At 45.0% G+C, this 22,440-nt stretch overlaps 1 protein-coding gene across 1 annotated transcript in view; it reads left to right on the top strand.

Moving 5' to 3' along the window:
• LOC147693292 (vomeronasal type-2 receptor 26-like) overlaps positions 1-22,440 on the top strand; it is a 76,328-nt gene that overhangs the window by 35,203 nt on the left and 18,685 nt on the right. Inside the window, exon 3 of the mRNA XM_086935901.1 lies at positions 13,315-13,435. Within this exon, the coding sequence (XP_086792027.1) occupies positions 13,315-13,435 (121 nt within the window). The remainder of the gene's footprint in view (positions 1-13,314; positions 13,436-22,440) is intronic.

Below are 22,440 nucleotides of genomic sequence, written 5' to 3'. Positions count from 1 at the left end.
ATGTTCTTTGGCTAACCTTAACAAATCTCTAACACAAAGGTTTCCTAGCCGAGTCTAACATCCTGCAAATGTATACATTCTAAATTAAAATTGTACATCCTAGCATTAGGGGCCAACGGCAAGGTCTTAACCGGTGTTAGATCCCTACTACCAAAACTGTCGCCCTCACGGTGTGAATGGCGCATGCGCAGAGGACTGTACCCTCATTGCCAACTGCAATTTCCCTTGTCTTGTTGGGGGCCCCCCTTTCCGCTCGACGCCATCTTAAAGGTCGTCCGATCTCCCGTGTGAGGTATCTGTAGGAAGGACAGCGTGGACTCCCCCCCCCCCATCCCCACACTCTCTATCCGCCGTCGCGGATATCCGGGCCCCGGGAAATTCGTAGGAGGGGCATATAGCCGCCTCCTCCCCTGGAAGGGGCCTATGGCCGTCTCCCCTTAGGTGACCCATCCTTAGTGGGTTCCGCCTCCCAGTGGGAGGGGCCAATGGCCGCCTTCCCCCGGGCGCTCCCATCCATATTGGGTGGCGCCCCACTCTAGGGACCTTGAAATTACTGCTCACCGATCATGACCTTACCGCCTGACCAAAAATAAATACGACAGTTGTTTACCTACTAAGGAAGGAAAAAATTCTGACATAGCCTCGATGTTTCATCAACTGCTCTCTCCCACAAAGAAAACATTATCTTACAGTCAGCAGTCACATCGTTATCTCAAAACATTCCTTTACTTTCTCTACAAAGGAAAAAAGGCCTATCTCAGCAAAACTTTATTTAAACCAAACATTGCCATAAGGGGCTGGTGGGTGGGTCAAAATTGCCGCTTGTTCCGTCGAGGGCTCACGAGCAACGAGTGGGTGCAGCCTTCAGAGCACAGGAACAAGAGGACGCTTCTTCGGATTCCCGCTCTCTTTATTCTTCTTCGGGAGGGCGTGTACCCTCCTCCGGTACGCCTACTGGGCGTGGTCATCGGTGTAGGTGTCTAGGACAACCCCTCTTGGGCGGGAAAAGGCGCGCCCCGGCTACGCCGCTTCGGGCATACCAGCCGAGACACGCCCCCCGCCCAAAATGGTCTCCCGGGAGGATCGGGGCACCCAACCATACGTTCGGGGGGACCGAGTGGTCGCCCCTTTCCATATGGCCGGGATGCCCGTCACCCCCTCCCAACACAATCCCCAAGGATGGGAAGTCGAACACATTTCTGAACTTTTGGAAGGCGGGAGGGAGTCACCCTCCCGGCCGTATTTATTAAAATATGAAACAAAATTAAAACATTAAATAAAAGTTTCATAATCATGTACAATTTTATATTTATTACATTTCGATGAAGACATGTTCTTTGGCTAACCTTAACAAATCTCTAATACAAAGGTTTCCTAGCCGAGTCTAACATCCTGCAAATGCATACATTCTAAATTAAAATTGTACATCCTAGCATTAAGGGCCAACGGCAAGGTCTTAACCGGTGTCAGATCCCTACTACCAAAACTGTCGCCCTCACGGTGTGAATGGCGCATGCGCAGAGGACTGTACCCTCATTGCCAACTGCAATTTCCCTTGTCTTGTTGGGGGCCCCCCTTTCCGCTCGACGCCATTTTAAAGGTCGTCCGAGCTCCCGTGTGAGGTATCTGTAGGAAGGACAGCGTGGACTCCCCCCCCATCCTCACACTCTCTATCCGCCGTCGCGGATATCCGGGCCCCGGGAAATTCGCAGGAGGGGCATATAGCCGCCTCCTCCCCTGGAAGGGGCCTATGGCCGTCTCCCCTTAGGCGACCCATCCTTAGTGGGTTCCGCCTCCCAGTGGGAGGGGCCAATGGCCGCCTTCCCCCGGGCGCTCCCATCCATATTGGGTGGCGCCCCACTCTAGGGACCTTGAAATTACTGCTCACCGATCATGACCTTACCGCCTGACCAAAAATAAATACGACAGTTGTTTACCTACTAAGGAAGGAAAAAATTCTGACATAGCCTCGATGTTTCATCAACTGCTCTCTCCCACAAAGAAAACATTATCTTACAGTCAGCAGTCACATCGTTATCTCAAAACATTCCTTTACTTTCTCTACAAAGGAAAAAAGGCCTATCTCAGCAAAACTTTATTTAAACCAAACATTGCCATAAGGGGCTGGTGGGTGGGTCAAAATTGCCGCTTGTTCCGTCGAGGGCTCACGAGCAACGAGTGGGTGCAGCCTTCAGAGCACAGGAACAAGAGGACGCTTCTTCGGATTCCCGCTCTCTTTATTCTTCTTCGGGAGGGCGTGTACCCTCCTCCGGTACGCCTACTGGGCGTGGTCATCGGTGTAGGTGTCTAGGACAACCCCTCTTGGGCGGGAAAAGGCGCGCCCCGGCTACGCCGCTTCGGGCATACCAGCCGAGACACGCCCCCCGCCCAAAATGGTCTCCCGGGAGGATCGGGGCACCCAACCATACGTTCGGGGGGACCGAGTGGTCGCCCCTTTCCATATGGCCGGGATGCCCGTCACCCCCTCCCAACACAATCCCCAAGGATGGGAAGTCGAACACATTTCTGAACTTTTGGAAGGCGGGAGGGAGTCACCCTCCCGGCCGTATTTATTAAAATATGAAACAAAATTAAAACATTAAATAAAAGTTTCATAATCATGTACAATTTTATATTTATTACATTTCGATGAAGACATGTTCTTTGGCTAACCTTAACAAATCTCTAATACAAAGGTTTCCTAGCCGAGTCTAACATCCTGCAAATGCATACATTCTAAATTAAAATTGTACATCCTAGCATTAAGGGCCAACGGCAAGGTCTTAACCGGTGTCAGATCCCTACTACCAAAACTGTCGCCCTCACGGTGTGAATGGCGCATGCGCAGAGGACTGTACCCTCATTGCCAACTGCAATTTCCCTTGTCTTGTTGGGGGCCCCCCTTTCCGCTCGACGCCATTTTAAAGGTCGTCCGAGCTCCCGTGTGAGGTATCTGTAGGAAGGACAGCGTGGACTCCCCCCCCATCCTCACACTCTCTATCCGCCGTCGCGGATATCCGGGCCCCCGGAAATTCGCAGGAGGGGCATATAGCCGCCTCCTCCCCTGGAAGGGGCCTATGGCCGTCTCCCCTTAGGCGACCCATCCTTAGTGGGTTCCGCCTCCCAGTGGGAGGGGCCAATGGCCGCCTCTCCCCGGGAGCTCTCATCCATATTGGGTGGCGCCCCACTCTAGGGACCTTGAAATTACTGCTCACCGATCATGACCTTACCGCCACAGGCCGGATAGTTGACCGGCTATCCGGCCCCCCCCAGACTCCTCCTAAAGGTCATGCTTCCTCAAACCCCTTAGCCATGCTATGAAGTCTCCTATGAGTAAAACATTCCCCTCCCGGGTCAGGTGAACCCCATCATTTAGAAACATGTGATCACCCCGAATACACCCATGAGGAATACTATGCAACTGTGTAGAGCGAAACAATTTACCAATTTTATTGTTAACTTTCTTCACCGAATGGTTCAGTGCTGACACTGAAAGGCCCCCCCGCCATACTTTCCTGGGAATCATGTGGGACCAGGCAATCGTGCTAACGGCAGACAAAACTTGCTCGAACAATACACATCTACCCAGAGTCACCAAGTCATTGCCCCCCAGGTGTACTATGACTACAGATGGCGGTGACCTCTGCCGCCCTAAGAGACCCTCAACAAACGATTCGAATTGGTCAATACAGAGCCCGCCCCTTCCGTGGAAGGCCACTCTGTACCCGTATTCCCCAGCTGCGCGAGTCGCGTCACCTGCTTTGAATACGTCCCCGGCCCGCCTCACGTATGAGTGGCCCACGACCCACACAACTCTCTCCTCAGACGGTGATCCATGACCGCTGGTCTCCAGGTACTGGGTCGACTGCAAATTCCGCCCCGCATGACATGCTCGCGAAACTGTAATTCAAACAAAAGACATGAAGCGTGAGTGCATGTCAACTGACTTCACAACATGTGCAATCACACATACCTTTTGAAGCAATTTGAGGACCATCGTCCCAATTGTTTCACTTCCTCTGCACCCTGACCCCTGGCTGTAGCCTCAGTAGCAGCCCCTATCCTAAAGGAGTGGGTCCCAAAATCTGGAACTGAAACCTCGTCAGTGGGGTGCCATCGTTGTGCCTCAGCAAACTCCCCCCCCATGTATCCGCCCTCAGTGCCAAGTATTCCTCTATACACATTAGCGGGCACGTGGGGGACCCTCGCACGTGCTGCACAACAACACTGTTTCCCGTAGCTCCCTGGTCAGTCTTGGACCTCTCTATCGTGACCACCATCGAATCACCCCTAATTAGGATGTGATCCCTGCACAAGCCTCCATCCACATCTTTCTTATTCCTTGCGACCAGTTCGCTCACCCGCATAGCCCCATGGAACGCTAATGCGAAAGCTGCCCGGAACAGAACTGCTTCGAATTGGGAGGAGCATGTCTCGACTAGTTTCGCTATGAGTAGGGCCAGCCTTTCTAAGCCAATCGGGCGCCTCTCATCTTGCTTGCGACCCTCGAGGCGCTGCCAGCCACGAAGGGCTTTTTTCGCCAAAAAGGAACCTGTTGGGTCCTTGATGCCATGTACCTGCGCCATGAATGAAATGGCCGCCCTGTGCCTATTGGCCGTTGCCGCTGATCGGCCTTCTCTGTGCAGTGCTACCAGGAACCCTAGGAAGGATTTTTCCTGACCCCAGTTCTGATTCCCTGTCGGACCCAAAAACGCACAATAGGAACGAAACGCTCCTTCGTATGCCTTCCTCGTCCTGGGGGCTAAGCTCGCTGCCACGAGGTCTTGTAATCCGGGGCACCGATTAGCCAGAGTGCTTCGGGGAATGGTGCTGCCGCTAGGTCCGCTGTAGGTAGATAACCCCTGAACGACTGCATATGTGAACGAGAAAGTGCATCAGCCGCATGATTCAGTACACCCGGCACATGTTTCGCCCTGAACTGTACATTCAGTCTCATGCAAAGCAGCACAATTTCCTTCAACAATCTCAAGATCCATTTGCAGCGTGCTGCCTGATTGTTAATGCATTCGACAACAGTCATATTATCAGACCAAAATACCACAGAGCGGTCTCTGAAATCGCCTGGCCATGCCATCAGAGCAACAAAAATAGGGAATAGCTCCAGGAACCCAATGTTACCTGTGAGACCACAGGAGTGCCACCACGCCGGCCATGTTTGCGCCGACCATCGATTACCAAAGATGGCGCCAAACCCCACGCTCCCCGCTGAGTCAGTCCACAAGCCCAGCTCATCCCGACGACGCTGGCGGCTTGTTCCACACTACTCGACCGTTGAAGTCCGCCAGAAATGCCAACCAAATACGCATATCCTGTCAAACCTCTGCCGACAGTCTCGTGCGGTGGTGTCCTTCCTTGAGACCAACCATAGCTTGAGCGATAGAGCGTGAAAAGGGGCGGGCCATTGGTATCACTCTCAAGGCAAAGTTAAGCTGACCCACTGTTTGCTGTAACTGGTGCAGGGTCACTTTCTCCTTACAAAGGCAAAGTTCCAGGGAAGCCCTAAATTTAGCTACTTTTTCGGCTGGCAAACGGAAGCATCCCTCCACAGAATCGAGCTCAATTCCCAGAAACTCGATTGAAGTAGATGGTCCAACCGTCTTACCTGATGCCAATGGCACTCCAAACTCCCTCATGAGGATGCAAAAGTCCTGTAGCGCCTGCGCACATTCCGAGTCGCCGGCTGCTCCCAAGAACAGAAAGTCATCTAGATAATGCATAACATGCCTATGCCCTGTAGCCTCGGTAAATACCCACTCTAAAAAGCAGCTGAATTTCTCGAAATAGGCACAAGAAATGGAGCAACCCATCGGCATGCATTTATCCATGTAGTAACTCCCTTGGAATGCAAATCCTAGCAAACGCTGATCCTGTGGGTGTACCGGGAGCAACCGGAACGCTGATTCGATATCTGATTTCGCCATCAGCGCCCCGGGGCCCAGGCGATTTAACATGGTGACGGCATCATCGAATGATGCGTACCGCACCGAACAAACTTCTGGGTCAATAGCATCGTTTACCGAGAAACCCCTTGGAGCAGACAAATTATGGATCAGTCTAAACTCACCCGGGTCCTTCTTGGGGACCACCCCTAATGGGGAACAGATGAAACCTGCCACTGGCGGGCAATGAAAAGGCCCAGCCACTCGGCCAAGGCTTACTTCCTTAGCAAGTTTTCTTTCCACCACACTAGCATTCTGTTGCGCTGATAACTGGTTTTTACAAAAAGGTTCCCCATGAAAATCCCCCGCCGGAATGTGGAAGCCATATAAGAATCCCTTCCTCAACACCCCAGCAGAGACATAATCAGGGTATTTGTTCAACCACGGAGTCATAGCCATGAGATCAACGGGAGTAGGCAGTTGTACACAATGATCGACCTCAGTCCTGCTTGGACCCTCCTTTACCTCCCGACCCACTATTCTTCGATCTGCATGAACTCTCCGGGTGTGAGGAATTCCCACAACCCGCACACACATGCTTGAACCTACATGTACCTTGTGGTCTGTTACAGTTGCCTCTATTGAAGCCCCAACAGACCCCCCACTTCCCCCCATTCCCGCTGGTTTTTGGCTGGGGATCACTCCCGGTGCCCGCTCGAAAGGGCACCGCGGGTTTTTGGCGGGAAACCCCCGATCCATTCCCACCTGGTGAGGATGTCCCTGCCGATCCAGGCAGGAGCTACTTATGCCAAGCAATTGAATCGAGGCAATCCCATGTCAGAGAGGAATCATACTCTTTCTCTTTACGAAATTTCATGTCGTAACCTTTCCATTCGTCCCCCTCATACATGTCATAAAAATCCATTATACGTGCATGATAACAAGACAGTTCGGTCAGTACCTCGGGCTTACGTTCACCAATGATCGCAGTAAACATTGCAAAGGCCTTCGCCCAATTCGTTATTGTCTCTTCCACCTCGAACTCCGCCATCTTGGCACGCCAGACGCTCGGGTGCCACAAATCTTTCTGCGTTTTAGCATATTCCATCTCGCGATGGTCAGTCAACAATGAAAACATATTGACATACTTGTCTGCCCATATCAATTCTTTTGTGGCCATCGGGATATGTTGAACCACCCTCTCCCGCCTTGAGGGCAATGAGCCCTCCCCCGCCACTGGCAATGCGAGCTTACCCGGTTCGGTCGTTGTTCCCGCCGTTTTCTCGCGACCATCTGCCGGTCCTTCCGGTGTCACCTGTGGGGAAACAAGAGGGAGATTCGCCTTTGCGGCATCTCGCGACTGCCGCAACTGCTGGATTAGTAATTTGGCCTCTTCGGCCGTGTCGCCGGGCGCCGTAGCACCACCTGCCTTCTTATTAAGCCATGCGGCCAACTGGGTGGCTAATTCAGGAGGCATATCCTCATCGTTAGCGGGCGTAATCACAACCGGAATCGGTTGACCCACGTCTGGGGATGGTACTGGGTCATCAGCTGGTATGGCAGGGGTAACCGGGGGGACCTCAGGGACAGGAACCTTCCCAGTAGCCGCCCTCCTCTTGACCCGTTTCCCTCTACCCTCGGGGACGACTCCCGGCAATGCCGGGCCTATTACCTTCTTCGGGTTACCAGGCTTGTTCAATGCGGCCAGTTGTTTCTTGACGCCCGCCAAATCACGACCAAGCGCTGGGACTTGTCCGAAGCTTCGTTCCATTCTCGCCATTCTGGTCACCAACATGCGAAGCATCTTGTCTGTTTCGGAACCCTTTCCTGCCTTCTTGCCGGACATGGTTTCGATTATTCACTCCGAGACGATCAACGCAGCTCTGGATCCTTCGCTGCAAAGTCACTGAAAGAGAAACACAAGAATTACAAGTTCTCAAAATTGCCGCTTGTTCCGTCGAGGGCTCACGAGCAACGAGTGGGTGCAGCCTTCAGAGCACAGGAACAAGAGGACGCTTCTTCGGATTCCAGCTCTCTTTATTCTTCTTCGGGAGGGCGTGTACCCTCCTCCGGTACGCCGACTGGGCGTGGTCATCGGTGTAGGTGTCTAGGACAACCCCTCTTGGGCGGGAAAAGGCGCGCCCCGGCTACGCCGCTTCGGGCATACCAGCTGAGACACGCCCCCCACCCAAAATGGTCTCCCGGGAGGATCGGGGCACCCAACCATACGTTCGGTGGGACCGAGTGGTCGCCCCTTTCCATATTCATTTCATGGCACCCACCTGGCAAAGCTCCAGTACCTTCAACTTCCTAGATGCCATAGAGGCGAACCGCTTAAAATTAACTACATTATTTTAAAAGTGTCACTTAGTTCAAAAGAGTGGGAATAAGCATTTGAGAAGTAGACCTCTCAAAAGTCACTGAAACGACAATGTAAGTGCTATGGTTGCTCTAACCTGCCTACTGGAGATCATATTGTACAGCAAGATCATGGATTCAAATACCCAATGTGAAGGGGATCAGTCTTGGGAATATAAATTGAGGGGCATATTATCAAATATTTATAGCATTTATACAGCACTCTGTAACCCTACGGGCATCCTGGCGCTAAGGTACGTAGCTGAAACTTTGTGGGGACAGGAGCATGAACGAGCTGCTGAGCCGGGAAGAGTTATTTGTTGCGGAGGGTTTTGGGAGGGTTTTTTGGGAAAAGCCAAGTTTTCACTTTTTTCCGAAAGGTTAGAAGATCATTAGTTATCCTGATGTCAAAAGGGAGGTTATTCCAAAGGTGGTCTGCAGCAATGCTGAAAGCTCGTCCGCCACAGGTGGCTTTCTTGATCCTGGGGATGCTGATGAAATTCATGGATGCGGATCGAAGAGACCGGCTGGGCTCATACCACTTGAATTTGTGCTGGAGTGGTCGGGGGCCTAGCCCGTGAACTGCCCTGAAAACAATACATAGGGATTTGAAGCAGATCCTTTGGTGTATGGGCAGCCAGTGTAGGTCAGCCAGGGCAAGAGTGGTAGAAGATCTACGCTCACAGGAGAGTGCCAGTTTGGCTGCTGCTGCCTGGACACTCTGGAGTCTGGAGATGAGATAGGCAGGGGATTCCAGCAGGAGGGCATTGCAGTAGTCCAGGCGGCTCAGGATAGTGCTCCTGACTATGTCGGCTCTGGTCTGTGGGGGCAGGAGAGGTAGCAGTCTTCGAAGTCCTCTTAGTAGGGCGAAACAGCAGCTGACCTGCTTGTTGACGTTAGTCTCTAGGCTTAGTTTGTTGTTAATAGTGACTCCAAGATTTTTTACAGAGCTCACTGGGGTAGGCGAGTCCCCTAACGACTGAAGCCAGAAGTCTGTCAAAAGATTTTTGGGAATTTTTCCTACTGTGCAATGTAGTATTTCAGTTTTCTCACTGTTAAATTTTAGTGAGTTCTGACTAAGCCAGAGGGACATGTCCAGCATACAGGTGTGAAAAGTTTCCATTGAGCTTGCTCTATTTCCGTCCAGCGAGATTATCAGCTGGGTATCATCTGCATAGTTTGTTACGCTGATGCCATGGCTTTTGATAATCCGCATCAGGGGTTGCATGTATATATTAAAGAGTATAGGGCTGATAGCGGACCCCTGTGGGACTCCATGCGGGACTTTCGTAAACTCAGATTGGTAGGGAGGGATAGATACTGCCTGCCACCTGTCCGTCAAGTAAGAGCGGAACCAGTCGAGCGCGACCCCTCTGACTCCGATGTTCCTTAATCTTTCTATCAGGATACCGTGGTTCACCGTATCGAACGCGGCGGACAGGTCAAGCAGAATCAACGTTGCTGATTCTCCCCTGTCCGCCCTCATTCGCAGGTCATCCATAACTGTCAGCAGGGCTGACTCCGTTCCATGAACTGGTCTGAAGCCAAACTGCTCCTCTTCCAAGATGTTGTTGGTTTCAAGGAAGAGGGCTAGAGCTCTACTGACCCATCTCTCTATGATTTTTATAGGATATGGTAATAGGGATATGGGTCGGTAATTTTTGTGGCAGCCTGGGTCCAGGTTGGGTTTTTTTAGTAGCGGGGTGATGATCGCTAGCTTCCAGTCTTTGGGAACGGAGCCCGTATGCAGAGATTGAATACATAGTTGGTGCAAGGCTGGTAAGACATCATCCTCGAATTTCTTGGCTATCCTATGGGGAAGAGGGTCTAGAGGAGAGCCTGTGGACGTATGGAGGGCTGTTGTGATAAATTCCTGTTTCGAAGGAGCCATAAAGCTTTCCAGGGTGGCATTTGGGAGGGGGTGCGTGTCAGGATCCGTCTTTATTTGTTAGGGTGCTGGTGTCATGTAGTGGGGAGATAGGATTACTGTTCATTCCCTCTACAATTTTGCTAATTTTATCTTGAAAGAACACTGCAAGGTCGTTGCATAGTTCTAGTGAGGGTTTGATTTGGCTATTAGCGCAAGCGGGGTGGGAGAGCTCTTTGATGAGCCTAAAGTTATCCCGGGATTTATTAGAACTTTTAAGGATTACCTCAGCAAAATAGTTGGATTTGGCTGTGATTATTTCCTTCTTGTATTGTGAGATAGTAAGCCTCCATTGTACCTTCTCCTGGTCTGAGTAGTTTTTTCTCCAGAGCTTCTCCGCCTTTTTGCAGGTGTTTTTTAGTTCTCTAAGTTTCTCAGTGTACCAGGGGGCGGAGGGTTTTCCCCTTTTTGTGATTGTTTTCAGCGGGATGACGGCGTCGAGTGTTTTTGTGGTTTCGTGGAGAAAGGAAGGATAATTTGCGGTGACATCTTTTTCTAATTTGAACGAGGCTCCGACCTGGTGTAGGTCGAGCTTTCCCTCCTCTTTCCTCTTCAACAAGTTCTTCCAGTCACGACCTACAAAGGTTTTGACTTGCGAACTCGTGGCTCCTGTGTGGGACGGGAAATGGGTTTTAAACCTGATGAGGTAGTGGTCTGACCAGGCTACTGGAAGGATAGTGTCTAGGGTCAGTAGGTCTTCTGCCGCAAAGATAAGATCTAATGTGTTTCCTAGTCTGTGTGTGGAGGCGTTTATCCACTGTTTCAGCCCTAGGATGAGGCAGGATTGAGTAATATTGTGCAAAGCTGCACGTAATTGGCCATTGTCCCATATGTTGACATCGCCCAGTATCAGCAGCCTGTTGTGGGAGATTGACAGATTATTTATGACCGTAATTAGTTCCTGCTGTTGAGAGGCTTTGAAATGTCCCGGGACCTGTAACATACAAGGGCCGTGAGACAGTGTTCAGGAGCATATTTTATGGAAATCCCGAGGATTTCTACACCGGAGATGGTGTCAATGTCCAGGGTAGTGATGTTGAGTTGTTCCCTAAAAATGATCCCCAGTCCTCCTCCTCGACCTGAGGGTCTGGGTTTCTGAATAATCTTAAACTTGTCTGGACAAGCGATGCCTAGCTCTGATTCTGTTCCTTCAGCCATCCATGTCTCGGTCAGGAACAGGATATCGAGTTTATTAGTCTCAATCATTAGCTGTATTTCGGTAGCGTGTTTCGGTAGGGAACGGACATTTTACAGTCCGTTGATTAGTTCCCCTTTGGTGCTGCGTTTAGCTCCTACTTGGGCAGAAGGGGAGTGGGTCGTGAAGTTGTCAGGGCTAGGGTACGGCATCAGGATTGATTTGGGGGAGAGGGGGTTGATGTGAGGGAGTAGAGCTTGGCAGTGAGAGCAAGCTTTGTCGCCCTGGTGTGCTGCGTGAGGGAGTAGGCGTGGGCAATCAGTTTTGTCTGTCTGTGCATTCAGTAGCATGAGTGTTTCCCTGCTGTATCTGAGCAAATCGTGTGCTGGAGTGCAGCAGGTAGGGGGGGTGCCCTAGGCCCGGCCTCGGCGTGGACGAGCGCAGACGAGCTTGCCTTAAGCGCGCCTTCGGCGCGCAATCGTCGCGCCCGCTGCGCTCGTCCGCTGCGCTTCCGGTGGGGGCACATGCTCTGTTGCAGAGGTGGGGAGGGGTTCGAAGGGGGCGTGGCTACGCTAGTGGGCGTGTCCTGGCGACAGGCCAATCACGTCGCGGCAGCTAGGGAACCTTGGCCACGTCAGCAAGCAATCTGCTGAGTGGCGAGGGAGCAACAGAAACGGCGATATTTTAAAAACAATAGCTCCAAGTGTAAAGTGCAGATAAAAGGGTTGTTAGTCCCTGCTCCCAGCTGTGCCTCAAGAGCTAAAGCTAAACGAACGCTGCGCTTGTGGTCAGCGCGTGTTTTAAGGTAAAGGGGGCATGGCTACGCTAGTGGGCGTGTCCTGGCGACAGGCCAATCACGTCGCGGCAGCTAGGGAACCTTGGCCATGTCAGCAAGCAATCTGCTGAGTGGCGAGGGAGCAGCAGAAACGGCGATATTTTAAAAACAATAGCTCCAAGTGTAAAGTGCAGATAAAAGGGTTGTTAGTCCCTGCTCCCGGCTGTGCCTCAAGAGCTAAAGCTAAACGAACCTGTTCGTTTAGCTGGTGATAAAATTATCGTCGTTTTATCGGCAGGAAACTGCCGATAAAACTGCGATAATGGGCTTGATAATACGCTCTTGTCAATTCTCATAGAAGCCCAGGTTCTTGTGTTAACGTGAGTCTTTTCTACCGCTTGAATAGAGAAGTGACCAGCTGACTGTAAAGAGATCTATCTACAATCTGCCTGATGTCAAGCCCTAGGTGGCTGCTAGCTTTTACTTTGCAGGTTTCATCAAAGGCAGTCATGAGTTCTAGTTTCAGGGGTCTTTGAGACCCTGTGAGCTCCTCTAGTTTCAGAAATGCAGAAGATGATGCTCTCAGCTGTTCAGCAGCTATCCTAGGGATCCGTCAATGTTTATCATATTTTTTCAAGACAATTTTTTCCGGGAAATATTTTGTTCTATTATTGATAAGATGGCCATGTTAAACAATCGAGTTAAGACACATATTTTCTCTGTGTGAACCACAAAAATAAATGACCAATGTTGCATGTGATTGGACATTTACCAACAAGAAGGGACAAAATATGTGCCTATATTTTAAAAAACGGTCAAGCAAAGTTGATTGTAAGTGTTTTAAATGATAAAGTTTGTAACAGTCACATATGTACATATCATGCCATCTTTCCTCTTTTCTTTTAGCAGTCACTTTGGGCCATGTTATCAAGAACAGGCGACACATTATCGCCGCTTTTATCGGCAGGAAACTGCCGATAAAGCGGCGATAATGAGCTTGATAATATGCCCTTGTAAATTCCCATAGAAGCCCAGGTTAACCCCAGAAACTGGGCTGCTATGGGAATTCACAAGGGCATATTATCAAGCCCATTATCGCCGCTTTATTGGCAGTTTCCTGCCGATAAAAGCGGCGATAATGTATCCCCTTGGACTTATCTTTCAGCTCACAAGCTCTCTGGTACATTCCTCTAACACTGTCACCTTGTTCTTCCTGCAGATCCCTCGCTCTGCCTGCAGTGAAGAATGCCCTCCTGGCTACAGACAGGCAGCCATCAAAGGAAAGCCAATTTGCTGCTTTGAATGCATTCCTTGTGCTCAGGAAGAGATCAGGGACCCAGGTAAGATATTCCTGGCCAACAGTAAATCTGGATCTATTTTGCCTCACAATTCATTTGGGATGGGAAACAAATCGACATGGCTTTGTGCAAATGTGGAGTCGGCCAGGTCTACAGAATGAGATTTGTACCCTCCTGGGCTTCTCTTCCAAAAATTGTCATCTAAGTTTAGGCTGAATTTTCACAGAACGGTTTAATAATAGGGTAATAGATTGTTTAGGGCATAATTATTTTATTAACTTTATTTCAGTTCCCATTTGTAATTGAAAGGTCACCTGAGGGCTGTGCAGGTCCTTGAGAACTATGAAGCATATTAGCAACAACTTGCGAAAATGATCGCAAACCGCGGAGATAACGCAGTATTACCTACGTTTATCTCCACGCCGATACAAAATCCAGCGATAGCGGCGAATCCCATGTTAAACGCGAGATTCCCAGCGATAAAAATCCTATTGCTAAGGAAAATCTCGCTAATAGGCATAATTTTGTTTCTTTCCTGTCACTTGGAACCGTTTAGTGGCAAAATGGCAGAACAAATATTTCTGCTCAGTAACACATTCATGTTCACCCTTTTCATTGAGTTTTCAAGTAAACAAGTTCTAAATGCTCTCCTGTCTCCTCAACCCTCTCTCTTGTCAGTCTGTGTCTGTATCCTCATGAACATTGCTGCCAAGGTATTTGTCAAGAGGCATTACTCTCCCACAGATAAGTTGAACAATGTGTAAGACATAACAGTCATGTCATAGACAATCTTGGGGCATCAAAGAATTCCAAGCGCAGACTTGTCTTTGCATCAGATGATGGACCTAAATATGGTAAAATATTGTCTGATTGTGTCACGTTTCCTTATCCATGCTATGCTGTAACTTTCTTCGCTTGCGTGTCTTTCGATTTGCAGAGAGTGATCAGTCACAGTTTGTAACTTAGGAGATATATGGTGGAGAATTAAGTACACCTTAGCTTAAGAATGTGATCTATTATTAACTCACAGAATTTCATTGCTTATAAGTTATAAGTGACTTATACATTGACCAGTAATCCTTGACCTTATTAAACCCTTTCCAAGCATTAATCAATGGTACAGTGCGTGAATATGCATGTGGAATGTGTTCAGCCGCAGTGCTCCGGTCTCTTATAGCTGTATTTGGCATCACTGATTGCTTGTTCTAATTTAGTTGTATTTAGAGTGTTTCTGGACACAATTGAATATTACAAAATGTGTTGATATTGCTAAATGCCATTTCTCCATGTCTCTGTCTCTGAGGCAATAAATGTTTTAATTTATTTTATGTACTTATTTGAAAAGCACTATATTGTGGCATGTCTTCGTAGCATAGCTCTGAAGGAGTCAGTGACAAAAGTTAAGACTTAACCAACAAAGCACCTGAGTTCACAGAAGCCTTATAGCCACTATTTGAACACAATACACAAAATACTGAACCTTTATACAGAAAGCTGGCAAACCAATATTGCAATGTAAGTTGTAAAGATAAACACAGAGAACAAATTAGGAAACATGAAACACAAATCAAATAATCAAATAAATCAATCTAATTATTTATTTATGAAGTAGCAACTAAAAAAAAAAAGTTTATTTTGTGACTTAAATCACAACAGAAAGGAAAACACTAGGAAGTTGGGGACATTAGGCAGGTGAATGTAAAGGGATAGAGGTGTTTCCTAACCTACAATTTGATTTCTTGAAAGATCCGACTGGGGCAATGATGTCAGGTCAAATTGATCCGGAAGTAAGTAATCTTCAGGCCCCCATCAAGCCTATTGGTAATGTGAAAGTAATCACACTACCAACTGATCAAAAGCAATACTTTGACAAAAAATCATACAATGTGGACGTAGAGGCCAATATATCAGAGCAATCAATAGATCAAATGTCTACAGAAATTACCGACCTTGAATTGTTATGTTTTACATCACATTGTTAAATGTTAAATGTCAACTGCCAAATGGATCAAAAACAACCGGACATCATTGAGGATTCAAAAATCGAGATGTCACTTGAAGTAACGTCCACGACACCCGAAAAAATAATAGCTTTAAAAAAATTACCAATCGAAGTTAAGGTTGAAATAAGAAAAAATAATGTTCAAAGTAGTGTCCATCCATTCAACAATCTGACGGTAGAAGGATTCACAAGTGAAAGCTTAGATAAAAATTTAGATGAAAGCATCCTGGGCAGCCAACTTAGAATAAAAGAGCATATCTATGCCCTTTGCCAGAGTCAACAATGATGATAGAAATTTGGAAATAAACTGTTCAGACCAGATTAAACAGAGAAACGAATCCCTCAACCTATTACCTAGTCAACCAGTCAAGCAAAAAAAAATACCACCAACTGGCAATTGGGCAAATGAAATAACTGAAGAAAGTATACAAGTTCCAGGTGGCATGACAAAAAAATCAGAAACCGCTCAACCTGATATCGATAACAGGACGTAATACTACACAGAGGCCGGTGAAACGGAATTCTCCAACTTCCTTGTAAACACCAACTTGAATCCAAAAAACTCTCTTGATACCAAACAGGAACATCAGAGGGTCCAAAACACTAAAACCATAGAAAATCATGATTTGGGGTCTATCTGGGACATCTTTTATCAAACTTCATCACTAACTCTTGAAGCACTGACACTTTAGTCGAATAAAATGGACATTCAAATAGAAATACTGGGCACAATGGCAAAAGCGGTGGCTGGAATAGACCATAGGCTAGCTGAGCTAAAAAGTCTGATAATTAGAGCACAATCTGATACATCAACTACTTATTTGGAATGTTCCTGCGCACCAATTATTAATAAATGAACATCAATACCGGTAGTCATTAACACTGTATTGGAAGATGTTAAAGCCAGCCTTTAACTGAAAGACACTAAGAAACCAAAAAATAAAGAAGGCATGTGCTTAGGAGTAGAAAGTAACTTTACAACAACGACGGAGTTAACAGCTCAAACTGATTTAGATACCCAGGATGGATTATTCCCTGCAAAAAACCCTGAGTAGTCAAGGGGTAAAAAACAATACAACAGGAGGTGAACCTTCTGTCCAACTTGCACGAAATCTAATTGACGATCAAGTGGACTAAGCAGTAGACTTGACATTGTTTACAATTACAAAAAGACAGAGGAAAAAATTACCCAAAGCAAGACACAAAGTTAAGACAGAGAATTAAATAAATTTACACTTTCAAGCGGAAATGCCTCGTAATGAGACTAAAAGTGAAAAATAGCATACGGAGGAAACCACAGGAAAACAAAAACCCAATAAAGTTAGGGATCAGTCTTTACCAGCAACAACAACAAACATCCAGTACTTTGATACCTTTGCGAAACTAGTCAAAACCTCCATAAAAAAGAACATCCACAAAGGCAAAGAAACCTTAAGCGACCCCATAGTGCTTTCCCCCGATGATCAAACCGAGGTGACGAATCAAACTCAACCAGAGAAGACTATTGAAAAGCCGCAGGCCAACTGCTGTGAGGAAAAAATAGCCAGGGAAGACACCCAACAGAGCACACAAAAAAAGGGTTTAAAGGAAGTAGAACAAATAAACAGCAGTAACCCAATGCAAAGATCACCTCATGGGGATCGTAATATAGTCTCTACTCCAAACTGGAATTCAAATCAACCAGCTTGTAATCTCGCCTGCTCAAGTTGGCTACAACCGAAGAACAAAGTAAACCATGAACCTGTGCGACAAATTTAACAGAGAGATCAAATAGAGGACAAAAGTCAGCTAACAAAAATGGACCATTTAGTTATAGTAAGACATGGTGAGAACAAAACAGTTACACATAAAGCCCAGCAGGAATCAGAAGACAACTCAGAAAGGGAATTGCCTATTAAAGGGTCGGAACAACTAATTTTCAAACCTGTATATGAATCTCACGGGCAGTCAGATATGTTGAACAGAGGCAATCCCCTGTGCCTCTTTAAATCAATAGCTTCATTAGCCAACGTGTCATCCAGTGACATTGAATGTGTTGGTTTCTCACATAATCCTGATGGTTCACAGCCACTAACAATAATAACCATAATACCACCCTCTATAGTGGAACAAATTATAAACGAACAAGAAACTTTTCGTAGTTGGGGGATAATAATTAGCAAAGTCACACCAAAGGAATACCCCACCCCACTGTTGAAAGCAGACAACCTGGTAACTGGTGAAAAAGGAAGAAATGGCATCACGGTCTTCTCAGTATTGAAAAATATGCAAGGAAAAATAAACTTAGATGTTGAAAAGCAACTGCTTGACAAAAAGTCAGTGAATACTAGAGGGATAAATGATAAATGGATAACAAAGACCTTGCATGGGAAAGGTAATCAATGACAAAATAAACAACACAAGACATATAAAAACCTAACGAACGATAGTGAAATAATAACAATTTGCTCGTGGAATATAAACGGAATAAATAAAAAAACTAGATAACTCTACTCAAGCACAATATTCAATACCTACCAGATTATATTATTGCTTTTCTATTTGCCCACTAACGCATCACAAGCACAAGTCAGACTGGAATTCGGTCTAAATAACCAGCTGTATGCTCGAAACGGACATGTAATTAAAGTCTGGTATTAAATAAAAAATGACCAAGACAACTTAATGTCCCAGTTAATTTGGAGAGAAATTAGCGGCAATAGCAAATCACCTGCCTGGTAATATTTGGATGCAGCCTTAGAAGAATTTGAGGTTAGGCCTTTTTGGGATTCTACTATAACTCAGGAATCATTTAAGAAAATTGTCAATAAAATAACAGATTATTTATCATTAATAAGCGATAAAGCCACTTTTGCAAATAGAAAACATGCATGGCCCATAATAAATGGTTTTTAAAAAAAGATGGCACAGCAATACTTGAATATGCTATGGTCGCTGAAAAACAAGCAAATCTTTATCAAATCACGTTTTGGTGTATTGCCGGGACTATACCATCTACCACCTTGGAAAAAGTACAAAAAGGACACTGTATGTATGCTGTGCACATCTGGGAAGGAGAATATTATCCACCTATTGTGTCTCTGTTCTGAACTGAGAAATGAAAGAGGAACTTGTAGACAGGCATTGATCCTATGTCTCTCCTCAGATGATATATTTATGAATTCGGCTTTGGTAAAAATTTTAACGAAGGTGTAGCACTCCAGAAAACATAACATTAATAACTAATTTATTTTCTTCCTTTTTAAAATGTTTATTGATTTGATTTATTCTCACCTCATTGTAAAGAATTTTATCAAAAATATTCACGAATAGGATGCCTCGAATTTTGAAGAATTGCTGCAATTCAAACTGTATATAATGGATTATTGAATGAATTTGTTTTATTGTAAGATTTTAATTAATCAAACAATAAAGGATATCTATCTAACCTACAATAACAATTGCTTAAGAGTAAAATGCAATTAAAACTTATCTGGTAAATATTAAGCTATAGACCAAAAACAAGAATTACGCATGCCAGTGTAGTTAATCCAGTATACAAGTAACAGAATATAAATAAAAATAGCAAATTCTGGTGCTTTTTGAATGCCAACAACACTTTTGAAAAATTATAGAAAATATACCCTTGTTTAAGGTTCCTGAAAATGAGCTTGGCATGTCCAATAAATGATTTATATTGTGAATACATTCTTAGCACACTTTCCACATGATTATCTTTGTGTTCCTTAAAATTAGTCATTCATTTCTGTGCATTACAATGGAACAAACATGTGAGAGTCTCAACACCAAAATAAAATCTTGCGTATGTACTTCATGCAAACTTTCACTAAAAGCACATTACATAACAAGTTTGTGAATTCAGCCCAATTTTTAAAGGTATGATAAACAATAGCAATATCACCCAAGGGAGGCATTTGCAGGTAGGTATTGAATTGGGTGCCAAAGAGTCTCTAATTTTAGTCTGGGCTTTCTACCTGCACCCTGGTCAATAATTACCTATGAGAGCCCTATTGCGTAATCAAACCAGTTTCTTATGGTCAATGAAGAATCAGATCCTAAGAAGGCCATTGATTAATTTTGAGAATTTACAGAATAGTCTGTTTTATACTAAAGTATACCAAAAGTGCTTGAGTAATACTGAGAAATCCTGATGTAGAATACATTTTCAACAAATGTTCATCCACTGAGAGGTTGAGAAAACAAGGATGTTCACAGTTACTGATTTCTTTTAGGCAACATTTAAAGGCTGTGTCATCATCTCCTTTGGCGAGGTGGGATAAGGAGGTGATGAAAATGGCAGGTATTGATATAAGCATTTTTAAGGCACTCACAGCTAGGGGGCGATGGCTAGTAAGAATTTTTTGACAGGTTTTAGACTAAGTAGTATCATGAAGGCTACAGATTGGTCTAGTAATTCAACAATTAAAATATTTTACTTTAAGCCTGTGGAAAAAGGATACTGAATGAGCTATGAACATGGATAATATTGGCCCCTGGAACTTGCCATAAAAAGCAGATTTTCAACAGTTTTATTGGGAACAAAATCATGATTTTATTAAAGGCGCAGAGGCTAATACTATCCCTCCCTTGATTGTGCCCAGCTGTCTGGTGTGTTTGATTTTGTGTGTGTTCAGGTCAAAGCTAAGAAGATGCTTTGCAATAAGGAGCTTCAAGAATTTAGATGGTTTTGCTTCTGTTGGATTTGCAGTTTAATATGAAGATTATTATTTTTTTTTCACAGCAAGAAATTTAGAAATATGGTTGTGCATTTAGTGAATATATGCCTGTTCTAAGGATTCTAAGGTGTTGTTGTTATTCTAATTCAGTGTTCTTGTTGATGTTGTGTATGTGTATGAGGTAATAAAAGAGATGATGCATAGTATTATCTCCCATGCCTTTAATACAATCATGATTTTCCTTCCATTAAAACTGTGGAAAAATCTGCATTTTCACATGCATTTATCTTAATCCTCAATAGAGACAAGCAGGGCCACACTGACAATATATTGAAAGGGAAAGACAGCAAAGAAAACTGTGCCATGTTAAATACCACAATATATCAAGTCCTTGAGAGCTCATATTTCATCTTTATTTGTCATAAGGTACAAAGTTTGTCTTTCAATTGAACATATAATATAAACCACCAGGTAGAGAAAAGCATCAAAATTAACCATACATAAAAAAACAAAGTGACTCCCCATATTGTCAGTGTGCACTGTACTAATCCAAAAGTCAGTACTGACTGCACAAAAATTCATTCAAATTAGCTAAAGGTGAAAATCAGTAATTTAGTATATGTTAGGAGGCCCACCAGCCTGTCCTGTTCTGTCCTGGCAGGAGTTCACCCATATAGCTAGAGATCCTTGCTGTGTCCACTTATACCAATTTAGCATTAATGCTCTAGCGTAAACAGAATGAAAAAGTTTATCAAAACTGTTAAATCAGCCAGCCACTATGTCTTGGCCTTGAGGATTTATCCACAGATATCAGTCTGGTAATGTAAAATGGTGGGTTTCATAATTCCATTAGGGAAGAAACGTATTTGTACACTAACTGTAAAACGAGTCCACTCACATTGATGGCAGATATTACACATGAGTTAAGAAATTGTACTCATCAGGATTTGCATTGCTATACCTGATGGTCACACAACTTTGGAACTTCCAGCCTTCCTAGAAACTTTACACAAGTTGTTGTCCTTTTTTTCCAATCCATAGACATAGAAACTTTATTTATTTTGATTAATTAAAATCTTACAAAAAGAAAACACCAATAACTAAAATTCACAAAACAGCGAATACGTTTTGAACAGGATTAAATCTGCTGTAAAATCCACAAATGCATAACTGCTGTCTGGGGTTTGTGAGATTGGCATCTTGACCAGAGTCCTCTCTGTACACTGGATCAAAGTACAAGTGCACAGATAAAAGGGATTTTACCAGCATGCCTTGTAAAGTAAAATGAGGCACACAACTGTCTTTGGAATCAAGCCTTCAACTTTGTCAAGAGATTCCTGGATGCCAGACGTTTCCCAAGATATTGATGATGATACATGTTCCCCGGAGGTCAACCTGTCCCAGATGTTGCAGCACATACTGGAGGTCCTGGGGTACAAGAGTGCTAAATAAGGTGCAACTTGCAGATGACCATCTTTTAAAGTCAAGTGTCTATCTAGATAAAAAGTTCCAGTGGGCCAGAAAAGATTTTTAAAGAACAGCCTTGCAGATTAGCAGCAGCACATGGGTACTGTGTGGAGGTTGACTGGCCTGGGACATGTCTGTTGACCTTCCAAAGATCCTGATTTGAAAAGCAAGCATCGAAGATGAAGTTAGCTTTTACAGGCTGTTCTATAAGGTTAGAAACTTTGGACAACTGTGATTTTATTGAGAATCTTCAAAGAGCCAGGATAGCCCAGGGTTTTGGTATTAGTGACTCTATCCCAGAAAACAGCCTGACCCAGATATTTTTGTGTTTATAATCAGCCCTTTGCTTGTGGTTGTTTTTCGATGCAAGTCACTATGACCATTTACTTGTTGAATTCATAAAAATCCCCAAAAGGTTGATGTGAATTTATTCATGCTTTAATTTAATGTGGCTTCACACTCATTTGGAAGTGAAGTAATGCGTTATTGTGGAGAATAAACGTGAATGAATTTGATTGAAGATCACTAATTTTGCTAAGGGTCGGTGGCCACATTAAATAGAATGGATTTTAAAAGACAGAAGGGGCCTGATTCAAAAAAGTAATCTGAAATAAAATCCTAACTTTACGATTTTCGGTATTCACAAAAGCATTTAGGAGTAGTAAAACTAAAGATCCATAACTTTACTAGTCCTAAATGCCCACTGTGAGTACTAAAAGTTGTGAAGTTAGGATTTTGTCTTAGTTTGGGCTCAGCATGTTTTAATTTAAACCAGCACTAATGTACAACAACATTAAAAACAACTTTTTATTATATTAAATTTAAATGTATTTATGTTATCATTGTATAATAGGAAATACCACCTAAAGTAAAAACACTTTGGTATGTTATTGTGTATTAGA

The sequence above is a fragment of the Lissotriton vulgaris genome, chromosome 8 (genome assembly GCF_964263255.1).
Source record: "Lissotriton vulgaris chromosome 8, aLisVul1.2, whole genome shotgun sequence".
Taxonomy (NCBI): Eukaryota; Metazoa; Chordata; class Amphibia; order Caudata; family Salamandridae; genus Lissotriton; species Lissotriton vulgaris.
Note: the sequence above shows the minus strand (reverse complement) of the source record. Positions and strands in the feature narration are given on the sequence as shown.